This window comes from Phascolarctos cinereus, unplaced genomic scaffold, assembly GCF_003287225.1.
Source record: "Phascolarctos cinereus isolate Bilbo 61053 unplaced genomic scaffold, phaCin_HiC Scaffold_5;HRSCAF=322, whole genome shotgun sequence".
Lineage (NCBI taxonomy): Eukaryota > Metazoa > Chordata > Mammalia > Diprotodontia > Phascolarctidae > Phascolarctos > Phascolarctos cinereus.
In genome coordinates, this window is record NW_027555958.1 from 21,251,149 (window position 1) to 21,269,017 (window position 17,869).

The 17,869-nt window shown below is 42.1% G+C and overlaps 1 protein-coding gene across 2 annotated transcripts in view; it reads left to right on the forward strand.

Moving 5' to 3' along the window:
• The first annotated feature begins 1,947 nt into the window (after window positions 1–1,947).
• The window catches only part of EIF4H (eukaryotic translation initiation factor 4H), a 32,536-nt gene continuing 16,614 nt past the window's right edge, over window positions 1,948–17,869 (forward strand). For both annotated transcript variants that reach the window (XM_021005573.2, XM_021005574.2), the window contains exon 1: window positions 1,948–2,056. In XM_021005573.2, coding sequence (XP_020861232.1) covers window positions 1,998–2,056 — 59 coding nt within the window. In that variant the 5' untranslated portion in view covers window positions 1,948–1,997. The remainder of the gene's footprint in view (window positions 2,057–17,869) is intronic.

Sequence of the window (17,869 nt, forward strand, 5' to 3'; positions counted from 1 at the left end):
TGTCCTTGAGACTCAGTTTCCTCATCTGTAAAATGAAGGAGTTGAGCTAAATATGGCTTCTGAGTTCCCTTTCAATTCTAAACCTACCATCCTAGTGTCAGGAATGCTAAAGCTCTGAAGGAGGCGAAGCTGGTGAAGAAAAGGAAGGATGAAAATGGGATCATAGACATCTTCTCCAAATTGTTGCTTTAAAATTTCTTCCAAGATACTGTTATTGAAATCTTTTGTTTTCATATCCCCTCCTCCCTCCCACTACTCACTGAGCTTTCCCTTGTACCTTTAAAAATATTTTTTTATTTCGTTAAATATTTTCAGATTACATTTCTTAAATTTAACTTTTATTTTTTAAAAATTAAGTTCTGAATTCTCTCTGTCCCTCCTACCCCTTGAGAAAGTAAGCAATATGATATCGATCATACGTGTGAAGTTATGCAAAACAGATTTCCATATTAGTCATGTTGTAAAAGAAAACACACTGGATAAAAAGCCAAGAAAAATAAAGTGAAAAAGGTACGAAGAGTTCCATCAGTTCTCTCTCTGGACATGGACTTTTTTTTTTTGGAGCTATCTTTCTTTTGTACCAAGAATAAAAATAAAAAGGGGAGGGGAAAATCAATCAGGAAAAAAAAACACAAAAATTCAAGACCTCTTTTAGGACAATGGTTCAGACACTTATGAGCTTTGTGACCTCGGGCAAATATTTTCAGCGTTTGGGCTGATTTCAATTTGCACCCCCTGAAGAGGACTGGATGGTCTCCAACAAGTCCCTTTTAGCTAGGATCCTGCAGAAGTCCTGAATAAAGGGAGGCTGGTCAGGCAATCTGAGAACAAGAAAGGTCCAGTTTAGAGCTATGGAGGACTTTTTAGAGATCATCCAGTTTTCTCGAAAATTGGTGTATCGGCAGTTTTACAGCGTCGGTGTATTGACCCTTTTTAACAACATCGGTGTATTGGCACTTTTTTTTTTAACAACATCGGTGCACTGTTAAGGACACCTTCACGACTGCATTGACACTCTTTCCACTCCACTTTCGCGTCCAAACACACGCTTCCCCTCCCCCTCTTTGACAAGTGAGCTGTTCCTTGAAACTGACCGACACGTGTCAGAGTGTAAAGAGAGTGGACTTGAGAGTCGGAGGACTTGAATTCAAATCTCGCCTCTGAGCGACCTCAGGCGTTTGTGTCCTCAACTGTAAAGAGAGGGGTGTGGGCTAGGTGGCCTCTGGGGTCCCAGCGCGGGCAGGCACACAGTAGGCGCCAACTGAAAGCTGCAGGTCAGTTCCATCGCTCCCTCTCCCCATTAGTCGGTGAGAGGGCTCGTGGGCTCATGGCCAGGGATCCAGGGGTAGATGAAAATGGGGTAAAAACGACATTTTCAGTGAGATGCTCCGAACACCACGCCAGTCACCTCGGAATAGAAAAGAGGAGCGGTGCCGTCTTTTCCTTTTCCCGAAAGGGAAAGAGAGGCCCGGAGGGTTGGGGAAGGGGAGCCCCGGAGGAGGGATTCGAACTCGCGCCCCCGGGCTCCGCCCGATTCTCCGGGGGAGTGACAGCCCCGGCCGCGAGGCGGGCGGCGGGCGGCGGGCGGAGCACTAGGTCCCCTGGGCAGGCGGGGGCGCTGTCGGAGGGAGGCCGGCCAGCACACAATGGGGCCAGGGCGGGGGACGCGCAGAAGCCGCCTGAGGAGCCAGGGCGGAGAAGGGGGGGGGGAGGGAATCGGCCCGAGCCCAGCACAGCCCAGCCCAGCCGAGCCGCAGGGCGGCGGGCGCGGCGTGGCGGCGCGGCGTGGCGTGGCGGGCGGGCGTACGTGCGTACGTGCGCGCGCGCGTGCGCCCCGTGCTGCTGCCGCGGCTGCGTGCGTGCCTGCGTGCCTGCGTGCGGACGGTTTGCGATCAGGCAGCGCGGCGGGCAGCCCCGGCCGCGGGGCGGGGCGGGGGGAGTTATATTGCGGGGTCCTTCCTCGCTCGCCCTGGTTCCTCTCGGAGCGGAGACGGCAAATGGCGGACTTCGATACCTACGACGATCGGGCCTACAGCAGCTTCGGCGGAGGCAGAGGGTGAGGCGGCGGCGGCGCCACAGGAGGAGGAGGCCCCTCGACCCCCCGGGCCCGGGGAGGCGGTCTGGGCCGGGGCCGAGGGCCGAGGGCGGGCCGGGCCGAGGCGAGGAGGCTTCCCGCCCCACGGTGGGCGGCGTGTGTGCGGAGGGAGGCCGGGCCGGGCGGGCGAGCGCGGGAGGAAAGGAGGAGGAGGCCGCGGCCTGGCCCGGTCCGCCGGGAGCTGCAGCGCGGCCCGGGCGGCGGCGAGCGGAGCGCGGGGGTGGGGGTGGGGGCGGCCGAGGCGGTGGCTCGGGCAGCGGGCCCAGGCCGGCCCGTCTGCATCCTGGCCCGCGGCCGGCCCGGCCCCGACCCTCTATCCTGCGCCGGGCTAAGGCCGGGGCGCGGGGTGGGGGTGGGGTGCTCCTGCGCCTCCCCGGCTCCAGGGCCTTGTCCGGCCTTTCTCCCCCCGGGCCTCCCTCCCTTCTTTTCTTCCTCCTTCCCCTCGCTTTCCCCCCTTTCTTTCACTCTCTTTTCTTCTCCTGTCCTTTCCTCTCCCCTCCCTCCTTCCTTCTCCCTCTGCCCCCGGGATCTTTTTCTCCCCCGCCTCCAAGGGGAAAGGGGGGCTTGTCGCTTACCGACTTGGGGGAGCCCCCCACCCCGAGAGCATCCCGGGCAGAGGAAGGACTGAGGAAAGGGCGAGCAGTAGCTTTCGACCTGAATGGGAGGGGGAACTGAATTGACCCGACCCTCCCTCCGACTTTAGTCAAATGGGGGGATAGGGTGCTTTGGAGGAGGGGGTGGCTCACAGAAAATAGCTCCGTTCCCTGGTCAATAAAAATGTCACTTATTAACTGGAGGAAACCACATTGGGTTTTTTTGTTGTTGTAATTATTGGTTACTTCATAACTGTTTTTACAAGTTAGGGTATGAACATTGTTATTTCTCTTAAGGGTATGGAGGGTTTGTTACTTTGCTAGGTAATAACAACAGTAGCTAATAAAGGCATCCACTTCATTGTTTAATCTGCTGAGTTACATTAACAACACCCCGTTTTCCGCGGGGGGCCCCCCCAAAAAAGGTATCTTTGCTGAATGAAAAGTTGTCGGTGTTAATGCACTGGCCCGAGAACAGCTGAGGCCGAAAGGATTCTTTTTGTACGTGCACAAATGATACTAATTAGCCAGAAATACGTGTGTGATTCTATAGCACGAGGTCTTGATTGGCGAGTGCGTGGGACCCTATTTAATAAGAATTACACTTTGAATAACATTAATCATCTTGCCTTTGGCAGGTTTTTCAGGTAGCAGCTTTTTGTACATCATTCAATATGAATTATAGTGATAACATGGGAAGTAGCTTGGTTTTTCCTTCCTTAGAGCATGTATAGTTGAATTTAGAATAAAGTGGGTCTATACGGCCAGTTTGGGTTACTGTACCATCTAAAAGGACCACTTAAACCCTATCCTAAAGTGGAAAGATTTTAGCTTTGGAGGAAAGACCTGGGCCCAAATTCCACCTCAGATGCTTCCTAGCCTGTGGCTGAGGGCAAGTCACAACATCCCTATGCCTAATATATTTCCCCATCCGTAAAAGGGAGGGAGTTGATCTAGGTGATGTCTTAGGCTTCCTCTGGTTCTAGATCTGTGATTCTATGAGAGGACTCTTAGTTTTTCGAGCATTTTCCCCTTTCTGTCCAAGAATAATATAATTCTTATGCATTCAGGTGGTTTTGTAGTTTGAAAAAGACTAGTTACTTTGCAACTTCACAAGCAAAAAAAATCCTTTAAAATGCTACTTTAAATCAAATGTGTTAATTATTTCCGTTTCAGCTCGTCAGTTCAAAGGATGCTCAGTTGCATAGGTGGAGACAAGAAAATGAGGGTTGAGGATAGAGTAGTATATTTCTTCCATCCCCTAATTTGGAGTCCAGAATGCGTCTTTTTATGATATCCTCATCTCTTATTAGATGTACCTCTATGAAGTTACAAATTGATTTCATAGCTAAAGAATTAAATGAACCTGTGGATTAATTTCCTAAAACTTCTGTAGCCGTGGGCTTGAAGATAGGGTGGAAGATTCAGAGAAAGCTAAACACAAAGTATGTAATGAACTCATAAAGTATATAATGAAGAAGTAATTTACATTTTATTCCAAGAAATGGTCTCTAGTATGATTGAAATTATTGTAGACTGGTAGAATATAACAGCTGTTGTTCATTGGGGAGCGTATATTTAAACTAGCTTTGCGCGTTGCCTATTTGTGCTGTCTCCATGGTATGTATCATGAAGGACTGGGTTAATTTAGAAAATATTGTTGTACCTACTATGTGCAAGGCACTCAGCTGGGTGCTGAGATACAAAGATAAAACACCATTTCCCTGGCCCCAGTGGAGCTTAGTGTGTGCCTTGAGTGCAAATGAGAAACCTAGATTGAGTGTGCTTCATCTGGAGGAATTGGAGACTTTATCACCTGGGCAGAGTCAGGCTTACTACATTCTTTATAAGATTTGCACTGTAGCAAAATGTAAACACACACCCCCTTTCTCTCAATTTTGGGGGAGGGGCAGGGAATGGGTGGAGCGACTGAGTATGGAATATTTCACTGGCATCCTGTTGCCCATCCCCTCCACCCACTCCTGGCAAATCTTTTACCTGAGCTGTTGTCAGTTTACTGTTTTTTGGGTTTTTGGGTGTACTGTTAAAATTTATTACACTATCCCTTTTAGGAGGAACGTGAAGAAATTTGGAAAGCATATTGACCAGCTGCCAGAAAGAGAAGTGATGGTCTTATTTTTTTTTGCAGGAGATTGATGAGCAAATCCTAAATAAATCAACATATGAAATTTTGAGTGCCTATATTGTAACTTGGATAAATCTCTTTGTTTCTGTTCCTCCTTCCCCCCCCCCCCCGTTTTGGGGGTGAGGTATGGGGTTAGTAAGGAATGCTACATTTATATAAATGGGCTGTGGTAGGACCAGAGCTTGGTGGATGCTTAGTATTAGCAAAGCATGTTAGCCTTGAAAATAGAAAGACTTACAGTCATGGGAACTGAGGGTACTAGAATGTTAAATGCCAGAAATTGCCTAGTAATTCAGTGCAACGTTCAGTGATGCAGGGTTAACTCAGTCATGTTCAAGCTTGATGCATTTAGAAGAAATCATAACTTTGGATTTGATGGAAGATTAATTAAACTTGGAATATGTGGGGTCTTAAGCTTTTTAAGTTTTAGCTCCCAAGAAATAATGACAAAGGTTATAGGTCAGCTGGTAGAAATAATTGGCATCTATAATTGTAAGGAAAAGCCTAAGCCACGATCTGCCATGTGTGCTTAAGTAGGTGTTAGATGGTGAAGTAGCAAATCACTATCGTGAGTGCGATGAATTGGTGGTACAGTACAGTGTCCTTCTGCCCAGAACCTGATTGGCTTCTTCTTTGTGTGACTATAGGAATGGAAGAAGTTGGCATAGGTACTGAGACATTGAGTAGTTCTCTTTGGCCCTTTCCTCACTCGGCCACGAACATCTTCCCTCCTCCCACCTGAACAGTAAAGAAGGGTGTCTTCACCTGTCTGTTGTTGTATCACTAAAGCCTTGGGTGGGACTTTTTCTTTTATAATGAGTAGTAAACAAGTGTCATTATGGGGAATACTAAATATTTTTTGAAATAATTCAGGTATTCCCATCTCACCTGAGATTTTCTAAATCCCCAAATTCCTCTTTGGAACTAGTCATTAGAATTTACTTGAGTAGACGTAGACAGGGGATGGAATAAAATAGGGAATAAAAGGAACCCCCCAAAGGTTCAGAAAACTTCCAGAAGATCATTTCTGGTGGAGATACCGCCTAAGAGCAGAGCCAGGTATCATTTACTGCAGTTGCTCAGCACTTATGTGCCAGGCACTGTGCTAAACACTAGGGGTGCTAAGACAAACCAGGCCCTATCCCAAGGAGCTGGTGTTTTATGGGGGAGACGACATGTCAATAATTGGGTACAAACAAAAATGCATAGGAAGCTGAAGGTGGTTTTAGAGGGGGGAAGGTGGGGGAGGGTCGAGTCTTTCTAGCCCTGGAGTCAAGAGACAAGCATCAGTTTGGAGGAAGCAGCCAGAAGAGACCAGGAGAGCTAAAAAGGGCCAAGTTGCAAAGGGCTTTACTTGCCAGAGAACTTGACACTTGATCCTACAGGAAGTAGGAGGGGCCACTGGAGAGTACCCTGGGAATGGATGGGGACTGGACAGTCAAGTGCTGCCTGCTTGTGTCTATTGTTTGCACACCTAGGAGTTTCAACAATGTTTTATCTTGAATTGAAGTGATGGAATATTATCTGTACTGTAGTTAAATTCATAATCCCGTAGTGTTGGAAGGAACTTGAGAGATCCAGTCCAAGCCCTAGATGAACTGGCAAATGAGACTGAAATGCTTGTGGTTGAGTCACAAGTCTAAGTAGTAGAAAACAAAAGCAAGTCCGGAAGTATCAGGTGGTGGCTAAGAGTACGCTTCCAGACTGACTTTATTGCTGTTCAGCTAGTAATTTCAGATGACCTCCCGAGAGACTCCTTTCCCCTTTGTACAATCACATGATTTTTTGGGGGGGGGGATATTTTAGAAACAACTCAGGCTGTAGAATGAAAATTCATAATCTGAGTTTCAAAAATGATTCAATTACTCTTTAAGGAAAATAGTTTTTAAGACCTGGACTTTCTATATAAATAGTCTTTTGCTCATTTGGCTTTATCTGCTTTCACAGATAAATTGGGATTGTTTTACTTTGTTAACTTAATGATGATTTGACTGGAAATTTTCAACATTTCTAAGGAATCTCGTCCTTTTTTTGTGGGAAAACTTCCCTTAACTTAAACACAGACCTGTTAAGGATTCTCCACATTTATCAGAGGCTCCTATCATACACTTTCTGGGCTTTGTGTATAATGTAAACATTCTTGTTTGTTATCTGATCACTAAGTTCTCGGTGTGGTATGTTTTTCTTTGTATTAATATCAGTTTACTCCAGAAACATTTATTAGACCCCTGCTACGTGCAGCATCCCGGGTACAGGCTCCAGATCCAGTACTGAGATAAGTGGATGGCACCTGCTTTCTAGGAGACAGCGATGTGTGTGGTGCACATGTGATGCAAACTCTAATATACGAGCCCTAGTTTGGACACTTCTGGGGCCAGGAGCCTCCCGTAATTAAATGTATACCTAGTGCTGTGGACAAATGAAGACTAATCAGACTTTTTAGATGATGAGAACGGCCATGATGCCTCTCTACCTCTACATAAAGGACTCTTAACCTTTTTTGTGTCGTGGACCCTTATGGTATCGGCTGGTGAAGTCGATGCACCCCTTGTCAGAATCATTTTAATTGAGGATATATAAAGGAAGTCAGTTACAGGAAATTCAACTGTTAACTTTTTTTTTTTGTAAAACAGTTGTAAAGTTTTGTTTGATAACAGTTGTCAACATATTTGTAAAAATTTCGAGTCAAGAACTCCTGCTGTTAGGTTACCAGCTAGTGAACAAAAGGTTTATTTTCTAGAACTACAGCGGATTATTGAAGAATGTCATTTATTTAGTTGTTTATTTACACTGTATATTTTATCAGTGAAATCAGCATTTTGTTCCATCTCGTTCTCACTGCATTAGCCACTCAGAGTAGAGCTTTTATCATGATCTAAATTGGATTAGAAAACTTCACGAGAAACTTGCTTTAAGTATTAATAAATTATTTGTGATTTTTTTTTAACATCCCTTCCTGCATCATGGGTCTCCCACCTATGAACACCTGATTCTTAAACCTACACTTGAAAGTCAAAGCTCCTCTTAAGCTTTTTAATTAAAGTTCCACAGTCTGTCCTCCTAACTTTATTTCCTGTTCTACCCACTATGACCCTAGCAAGGCTTAGTCTTTTTGCCTCTTTCAAGCTTCCTTGTCTGAGGTCTGACTTCCTACATTAGATCTTCTTGGACTCCTCTTATACTTACACTTGATGCTGCTTCATAAGATAGTTTTCTTTTGGCATCTTTTTGTGTGTTTTGCCTTACCAACTAGGCTAAAGTTCCTTGTGGGAGGGGACTGCTCCTAGCCCAGGGTCCTCAATAAATGGTTGAATCATAAAGGATGACTTGTTTATTAGAAATTAAATGTTTTTGTTGTGGCCCCTGGATCTCTGGAAACTGGGAAGTGGTTCCCTTAAAGATGAAATTTGTTATTGACTCTTTTTCTTATTGTTCATCATCTCCTAGATCTAGACCAAGAAGGGACCTCAGGGCATTTGATCAAAGCTCCTCATTTTACAGATCAAGAAAGTGGCATTTCTTAAAAGCTTCAATATGTAAGCTTTTTGCACAGGGTAAAGGGGCGAAGGGGGTGGTTGTGTTGGGGAGGTGATCCTCTAATCTGGAGCATCTAGTTTATACTGACTGCCTGGATTGGGTTTGAACAGTCCAAACTTGTCACTGTAGTCACGTGTTGTCTGATTTATTTTGCCCCAAGTATCAGTCCTGGCCTTCATTAGGGATGTAGCTGTAAGTGTTATTTAGTTATACTTGTAAAAACTTTATTGTTGTTGTTAAATATTCATATAACAGTCCATATTCATAAAATGTTTTTATAGTCATATTTAAACATCCTTAGAAGAAAATTGCCCTTATTTTGCAAATAAGGAAAACAAGGTACTGAGAGAACATTTTTCAGAGATTATTGCAATACAGATGAAATGCCTTTCCACATCTGTCTCTTCCCCCTTCCCCCATGTTCTAGTGCCCTCTTCCCCAAATTACCTTTTATTTTGTACATATTGATGTGTGTTAGTTATGCCCCAGTAGAATACCAGTTTCTTGAGGGCAGGGATTTTCTTTTGGGGGGGGAGGGAGTATCCATAGGACCTAACATGGTACCCAGCACACAATAGGCACTTAATAAATGTTTCTTGGTTGATCTAGGCAGGAAGAAAGTATTGCCTTAGTTTATAGTTTTGCTTCTACAGTGTATCATAATAATCTAATATATATATATATATATATATATATATATATATATATATCATAATAATCTAATATATATATATATATTTATGTTCTGATTTTCTCCTTTCCTTTGGGTAAGTTTCACCAGGCTTTTTTTTTAAGCCCTGTGAATTCCAAGATATAAAGTATTGTGGAATATTTCTAGCTGAGTTCAGTCATCTGCTAACGTACACAGGTCACGCCCAGCCCAAACATAAGTGTGTGCTGTAGGCAGACACTGAATCTGGAAGCAGGAGGGTCTGGCTCATGTGTCTGTGCTGCTTATTTACCAGCTTGGTCATTTGGTGGAATCATTCACCCAGCATGCCTCAGCTTCATCTGTAAAGTGGGCTTTGATTTCCAGTGCCTGCCTCCTGGCAGTTATGAGACCTAAATGAGCTACGTGTATTGTGTTTTGTGTCAACCTGTTTAGATTTATGATTGTTTGTACTATTGAATATTTTCAGTAGATAAAAGTGAGCTTAACCTAGCTCACTGACTCCTAAAGACGCCTTTTCATGTCAAATTCTGCAGACCATCTTTATATATGTATAATTCTTAAATCACCAGAATTTCTCCCAGTATCTCTTCTCCTTTCCCAAAGAGCCATCCCATACAACAGTAAATTACCAAGATATTTTATATTAACCATGTAAACAATTATACGCCATTTAACATTTTTTTAAAAGTAAAAGCAGAAGGAGGGGAGCAGCATACCCAGTCAATGTGTCCAAAAGGTTTGAAAATATTCTATCCCTGTGTAACACCTTCTACTTATGCAAAAGGGTGGGAATATCTGGTCTCTCTTTAGGGGCCATGAACTCAAGTCCTCCTGAGTCTAGGGCCAGTGCTGTATCCACTGCGCCACCTAGCTGCCCCCTATAGCAGCAGTTTTTGTGGAAATAGAGTAGCTGGGGAGGTGGCTCACATCATCAACAGGAAAATGGCTAAACAGATTGTGTTAGTGAAATCTAATAGGTCAAAAGGGATTGGACATTTTAGTCATTTTATTTGCATAATTCCCAATTGCTTTCCAGAATGGTTGCACTGATTCATAGCTCGACTAACAATGTGTTACTCTGCCAGTCTTCTCACTACTCCCTTGTTAACTTACCATCTTTTGTCATCTTTGCCCATTTGCAGGGTGTAGGGTGAAACATCTGGGCTATTTTGATTTACATATCTCTAATTAGTGATTCCGAGCATTCTTTTATGTGGTTGTCAGTAGTTAACAATTCTTTTGAGAACTCTTTGTTTTTGTCCTTTGACCACCTGTCTATTGGGAATGGCTTTTAATCCTACATATCTCTTAGTGTGCAGACCTGCTTAGTGGATGTTCCAGTATTGTGTAGTTATATATGAAGTAAATGACAGAAAACTGTTACAAATTCAATAATACTTTTAAATTATTCTTAATCTCAATAACATCTACAGGTATTTGAAAATAATTCATCCTACAAAAGGTATGTTTTCTTGCGTTGAATATTTTTATAGGGCTGAAGGTCAAAATGACAGTGCTTCATAGTTTGGGGGGAGGTAGATTCTAATTCACCATTAAAAACCGTGCTTGCGTGAAATGGTCTGAAATGGAAAGGATTGATTCACTTTGCCCGGCTCTCAGCTGAAGCATCAATCTCCTTTACGACATTCTTAACGAAGATGAGAAAGATGGGAAGAGATCTCCAGGGGTCACCACTCAGAAATGATTTAATTTGTATGTGATGAACTAGTGACAACCTCACAGGTTGTTTGAGGAGAAAATGAAATAACATATATAAAGTACCGTGCAAACCTCAAAGGCCCGTGTAAATGCTAGCTATCATCTTTATTCTCCTTAAACATCTAGCAAAGGCATACTTTCCTTGTGGGAGGATGTGACCGATTCTCCCTTTAGTATACATGGCAGTGAGGGAGAACAGGGCTAGAGCCCTAGGCCTGGAGTCTGGAAGAACTGAGTTCACATATTACTAGCTGTGTCATCTAACCTCTCTATGGCTAAGTTCCCTCAAATGAAAAAATAGATAAAATAAAAACACCTACTTCCCAAGGTGGTTGTGAGACTCAAATGAAATAATATTTATAATGTGCTTAGCATAGTGCCTGGAACATACTAGGTGCTTAATAAATCCTCATTCTCTTCCCTTATTTTTAATATAGCAGACTGATATGTCCAACACTTAAATTCAGTAAATGTTTATTAACTACCTGCTATGCACAAGGAACTGTGCTGAGTGCAGGGAATAAAAACATTACCAATCCATGTCCTCCAGGTACTTAATTTTTAAAAAAAAGTATTTCATTAATCTCTTTGGCATCTTCATTTCTAACTCTATTCCCACCCGGAAAGCCTTCCTTTATAACAAATAATTAAAAAAAAAAGATTATGGGGATCGTTTCAGTGAAACTAACCAACACATCAGGCGCCTCTGATGGTAAATACAATATCCAGACTGTAATCCCTCCCCTTTCTCCCCCACCTCTGCAAAAAGGGGAGAGAGGTGTCTTTTCCTCAATCTCCAGAATTAAGCATGGTCATTATAATTACGTGGCTTGCAGTTTCGTTTTTTTTCTCCTTTGAAATTACATTGTAGCCATTGTTTTCTTTTTAGGTTCTGACTTCAGTGCATCAGTTAATATAAATGTTTTCCTGTGCTTCTCTGAATTTTTAATAGTCATCATTTCTTATAGCGTGGTAATATTCTGTTATTCTTGTGTACCACAGCTAGCCATTCGCCAGTCGATGGGACATTTACTTTATTTCTCATTCTTTGTTACCACAAAAAAACTGTTCTTAATATTTTGGTGTATATGAGAGCTTTCTTTAACCTCTTTACGGTGTATACCTTGCAGTGGAATTTTTGGTTCAAAGACGTGGATGTTTTAGCCACTTTTTAAAAAATTTGTTTTTAGTTTTCAGCATTTACTTTCGTAAGATTTTGAGTTCTAAATTTTCCCCACTTCTCAAGATGGCATGCAATCTGATATAGGCTATATGTGTATAATCATATTAAACATATTTCCATATTGGTCATGTTGTGGAAGAAGAATCAGAGCAAAAGGGAAAAACCACAAGAAAGAAAAAACCAAAAAAAAGAGAGAAAATAGTATGTTTCCCTGTGCATTCAGACTCCATAGATCTTTCTCTGGATGTGGACAGCATTTTCCATCATGAGTCTTTTGGAGTTGTCTTAGATCGTTGCATTGCTGAGAAGAGCTAAGTCTATCACAGATGGTCATCGCATAGTGTTGCTGTTACTGTGTACAGTGTTCTGGTTCTGCTCACTTCACTCACCATCAGTTCATGCCAGTCTTGCTGGGTTTTTCAGTAACCCACTTGCTCACCATTACTTATACAGTAGTATTCCATTACATTCATATACCACACCTTGTTCAGCCATTCCCCAATTGATAGGCTTTCCCTCAGCTTTTAATACTTGGCCACCATAAAAAGAGCTGCTGTGAATATTTTTGTACCTGTGGGTCTTTCTTTTCCCTTGTATCTTTGGGATACATACCTAGTAGTAGTATTGCTGGATCAAACTGGTATTGCACAGTTTGACAGCCCTTTGGGCATAGTTTAGCCACTTTTTAAAAATGAAATTCCAACTTGCTTTCAAATGGTTGGGGCAAATCACAGATCCACAGCAGTGTATTAGTGTACCTGTCATTCTACAATGTAAAATAATTTCATATTTTGCCAGTTTTACTTCAATTGTTTTTGATTTTGCTTTTCTCCTTTTGGTTTTTTAATTAACATTTTTTTCATCCAACAAGGATTTATTTTATTTCCTCTCTATTTTTGCTCCCCCCGCCCCAAAAAAAGGCAAAACAAAACTCCATATTGTCTATATACCAGAATATCTCATTTTTCATATTTTAGTCCATTGCCTCCCTGTCAGGAAGCAGATTATTTTTTTTTGAGGCAGTGGGGGTTAAGTGACTTGCCCAGGGTCACACAGCTAGCTAGTAAGTGTTTGAAGCTTTGAACTCAGGTCCTCCTGATTCCAGGGCTGGTGCTCTATCTACTGTACCACATGCCTGATCCCTGGAAGTGGGTTATTCGTCAGTCCTCTGGAATCATGGCTGATCATTGCATTGGTCAGAGTTTTTAAGTCTTTTTTTCAGTGATGTTGTTGTTATATAAATTCTTATTAACGTGATAAATTTGTATAAATTCTACTGGTTCTGCTCAGTCATTCTGTATCAGTTCCCAGACATTTCTTATTTGATTTGGAGCAATTTTTCATATGATTGTTAATAGTTCGTAATTCTTTTGAGAAATTTTTCTTCATTACCTCTGACCACTGATGAGACCCAATGGTTTTATATTTGTTATTTTCCTATTTACATTGGATATGATAGCCTTAGCAGAAAAATGTGATGCAAAGCTTTCCTAGCTGATAGCTCATACCCCAGTTGCATAGATTTTGTCTGTGAAAATACTTTTTCAACTTAATGGAATAAAATTATCTAGTTTATCTTTCATGATTACTTCTATCTTTTGTTTGAATTTTTATAGTCTGACCTTCTCTCAGGTATGTGGTAAGTATATCTATTTTGAGCTTATTGAGGTACATAGCATAAGATGTTGGCTTAAAACCTAACTTCTGCCAAATTGTTTTCCAGTTTTCCCCAAGCAACTTATATTCTTGGGCTTTTTGAACCCTGAGTTCTTGAGGTGGTATTTATTTATTCTTTATGCTGATCTGCCTTTCTGTCTTTTAATAAATGCCAGATAGTCTTGATGATTATTCAGATGTGACCTCATTGATTTGAATGTTCCCTCCTAGGATGCAGCTGCTCAACATCCTCATAAGTCATAATGGGGTCCACTCCCCATGCTGGAGGCTTCCCCTATTTTGTCCTGCTAATCACCATGTTATCAGTAGGGAGCTTGGCCCTCACCACCTTCTATTCATATCATACTTTTCCTCGATGATATTTTTTTCTCGTTCTTTGAAGTTCCTTAGTAGTTACATGGTACAACCTGCCCATGCCCACTTTGTGCCTCTCCATTGCCCTCTGTTTATTTTCAGTTTTTCAGAATCTTTGGGTTCCGTGTCTCAGCCATACAGCAGTAGGATGTTGATATTAAAAAGATGTCTTGGTTTCCTGGGGAAGTTGGTGTGTGTCGGGGAGGGGTGTCGTTAAAGGAGCTTTGTAATTTCCTGAAGGCAGTCCAGCTCACTGTCCTCTTTAATTTTAGATCCATCTTGTCTGTTATATAGCTGTCTGTCTCAGATATGTTATATATATTCAATATCCAATCTGACCAATCAGCATTTTTCATCTACTTGATCTTTTCCTGTGTGAATGGTCTGGGCAAGCACTTTTGAGTGTTTACAGCTGTCTTTCAGGAGGCTTTACAGTGTTTCCAGGCCCGTTGCAACCAGCATAGTATCATCTGAAAACAAGATAATCTGGGAGGCCTCGCTGTTCACAGGTAATCCGTCTTCAACCTGGACTGCACTGTGTCTCCTCTACCACTGTAGTGAACACCTTTGGAAATTGTGCATCTCCCTCTTTATTCCTTGTCTGATATTTGTGATCAAAGAGTTGGTGAACGGGGTTATTTCTGCCAAGCAAAGGAAAGCCAGCCTAGAATATAAACTCAGCTGTAAAATTTTATAGAGAAGGATGATGTAGGATTATCAGTATTGTCAACCTCATAAAATACAGAGGTGTGTTGGAACTTAAATCCTGCCTAAATAAAGAAAGCTTGGCAAGAGAGCAGTGTCATCCCTAGGGTATTTAAGGACAAAAGTGGAAGTAGGACAGCAAACAGAAGAAAATAGAAAATCTCCACAACGATTTTTATGACAAATTTGTTGCCACCAAGGGTAGTGGAACCACCACACTTGGACTGTAACTGGACAGTGATGGGGAAAATGGCTAGAGCAGACTGAGTGCCCTGCAAGATCTATGCCAGGAGCAGTGCAATACAAGGGGATTATTGGAGGATCAATTCAGAAAGTGGAGGAAAAAGCCTTGGGTCTTCTCAATAAAGGACAGGGGTGAGGGGAGAGAGAGAAGCTAAAAACCTCAACCTCTGCCAACCCAAACGCCAATTTTCTCGTCTACACAAAATTTTGAGACTCATTTCCTCACCAATGGAATATATCCTTGGTTGAGGGTATTGGGTAAAGAGGCTGGCTTTAAGAAGCAGTATTCTGTAGTGGACCACAGCTTTACTATCTTTGCATTTGTATGAAAAATGTAGAGAATACTAGTTTCCGGTGCTTCTGTTTGTTGATTATGAAAAAGCGCCTAATTTGATGGAGCATAATGCTATCTCAGAGGCTCTTGTTCAGAAAGGTATTTAACAGCTTTGCATTCCTTGTAATACATTTCCTTGAAATTTATAGCAACATTTTGATGATCACTTTATAATATAATCTGAGGTCTAGAAATGCTATTGCTTCTTTATTTTTTTACCCTTTTAAAAATTATTTCCCTTGAGATTCTATACCTCTTAAGATAAATTTTATTGTCTTTTGAGTTCTGTTAAGTGCTAGCTCTATTGTTTGATATGCCATCTACCTCTGTAAATTATCTCTTGCTATTATCAGCCTTGTTGTATTGAGCACAGCCAGCATTCTTTTACCCTTGCGAGTAAAGTTAGGGTGGCTAAGAAGAATTAGGTGATTGGGGGGGGACATGGATTGTGGTTCTCTAGTAAGGTGATTGCCATTTGCAGAATGATGTGTATGGAGCTGGAGCTAGGAGTGCTTGCATTACTTTGGAACTTGACCCAAATGTGCTGCCTGCTTCAGGTCCCGCTCCCAGCCTCAGCTGACATCAGCTCACTTCCTTGTCCTCCTGACTCTTCCAACTTTGAGCCCACAGCCTTCCCGTCCTGAGGATTCCTCTACCCTCTGGCTCCTCTTCTCTTTGTTGAGTTCCTGCCCATGGTCACTATTTCATGAAGAGGCTGGGCTGTCCATAGTCACTTCTCTCCCAGCTCCATTCCCAAGTCTCTAGGCTTCTTGACTTTGGCCCCTGGTCCTTCCGCCACCCTGCTCCATTTTGTGTGTGGTTTTCCCCCATCAGAATGGAAACGCTGTAAGAGCAAGGGCAATCTCTTTCTGGTTTGTCTTTTATTACAACTCGCTCATTTCCTCCGCTCCCCCCCCCAAACACATAAACACACACACCACACACACACACACACACACACACACTCCCTCTCTCACTCTCTCTCACTCTCACTCTCTCTCTCTCCACAATGCTTGCTATGCATTATAATAATATATAACATAATGTGATAAATGCTTTATCCTTTTTTTCCTCTCTTGACTAGACAAGACCATTGTCACGCATTCACTCACATACCCAGTGGTTTGTGCTAATAGCAGCAAAACTGTTTTGGAAGCTACCAGCAGGAAGAAGGAAAGGGTCGATGCTATCCTAACCATTACTTGTAGGATTGAGGATGCATTGGACTGTTAAGAAATTTTGTGGGTTTAGAGAGGATTTCAGCAGGCTGGTAAAATCTATAGTGTTGTAGGGCAGCTTTTTAAAAGGACTTATTAACAGTGAAACGAATACTTTTGGGACAGATTTTTTTTTTAATCTGTTCTTTTAATACCTTGAAATCTTCAGGTTGAATTCCAGTTTTTTTTTTCTTAGAAGCTATTCTGTTTGTGTCTTGTGCAGTCGTTTTAATTCTGAATGACTTAGATTCTGGCTATTAAATATATTGAAACTCCATTGGTTCAAAAGCTTTTTCATTAGTGGTTTCCTGTACCAGCTTGACTTGAAAAAGTTCCCGAGATTTTATTGACTTAGGTTATATCGTAAGTACTTTACAGTAAAAAACCTGTGAGGTGCAATTCAGAGAATATTAAAAATTGTGTTTCTTTTAATTGACAGAAGTGAAGCCAGTGCATCCTTGGGAAGAGCACTCGAAGTATTGGGATGACCATGGTACTGTTAACTGTTACATCTTATTTGAGGGAGTTTCACGAAACTTGCCTGACTCTTAAAGTTTATATACACAAACACAGTGACTTTCCTAGAAAACCTGGAGTTAAAATGTGGGGATAGTCATTTATTATATTAGAGGTTATTAACATAAATGATGAATTATGTTTGAGTTTGCAGAAATAATACCTGCCTTTATGCAAAGTTTATGAAGCAGGAAATGGGTTGTGCCCTCAAGCATTAGGACATTTCATGTCATGGAGACATCTTTTTGTCCATGAACCTTTGGTATTTCAATTTTTAAACCCAAACCATGTTTTCCAGCACTGTTTTTTGACTTTTATTCAAGTCACCAAGGATCGAACAAAACGTATTCCTCAGTTTGGAGGGTTTCGCCAAATTCATATGACTTCTGTACTTTGTTTTCTGAAAGGGGTGGTGGTATATAGGTGGGTAATCCTTGGTGCTCTGGTGTGCTTATTTTGACTGCGGAAATTGTCAGCTGTAACTTACTGTGAAGCAGTTGTTCTTGTTCTTTGACACAGGAAGAAACCAACCTTACTAAGGACTCCTCTACCTCTGATTTTTAGTCTATGTGTTCCTTGAGCTGGAGTGTTCCTGGTTTATATCTTCTGGTTTAATTCATTATTTGCTTGTCCATGTGGATGGTGTTCTGTTCCTCCAGTGGTGTCTCCCCCATTCATTGTTGGGCCTAGGTGACAGATTAAAACTGCAGCTGGTAAACCAGTATTCATGGCTGGATTGAACACTGTAAAATCTCTGTAAAATTTCACAGGGCAGCGGACTTGATTTAAAGGAAGGGCTTCCTCAGCACCACAGCCAAAATGAGCCGAGAAACTGCTTTTCCCAGTGGTCATTGAGGGTGTTTAGAGTTATAAGCTC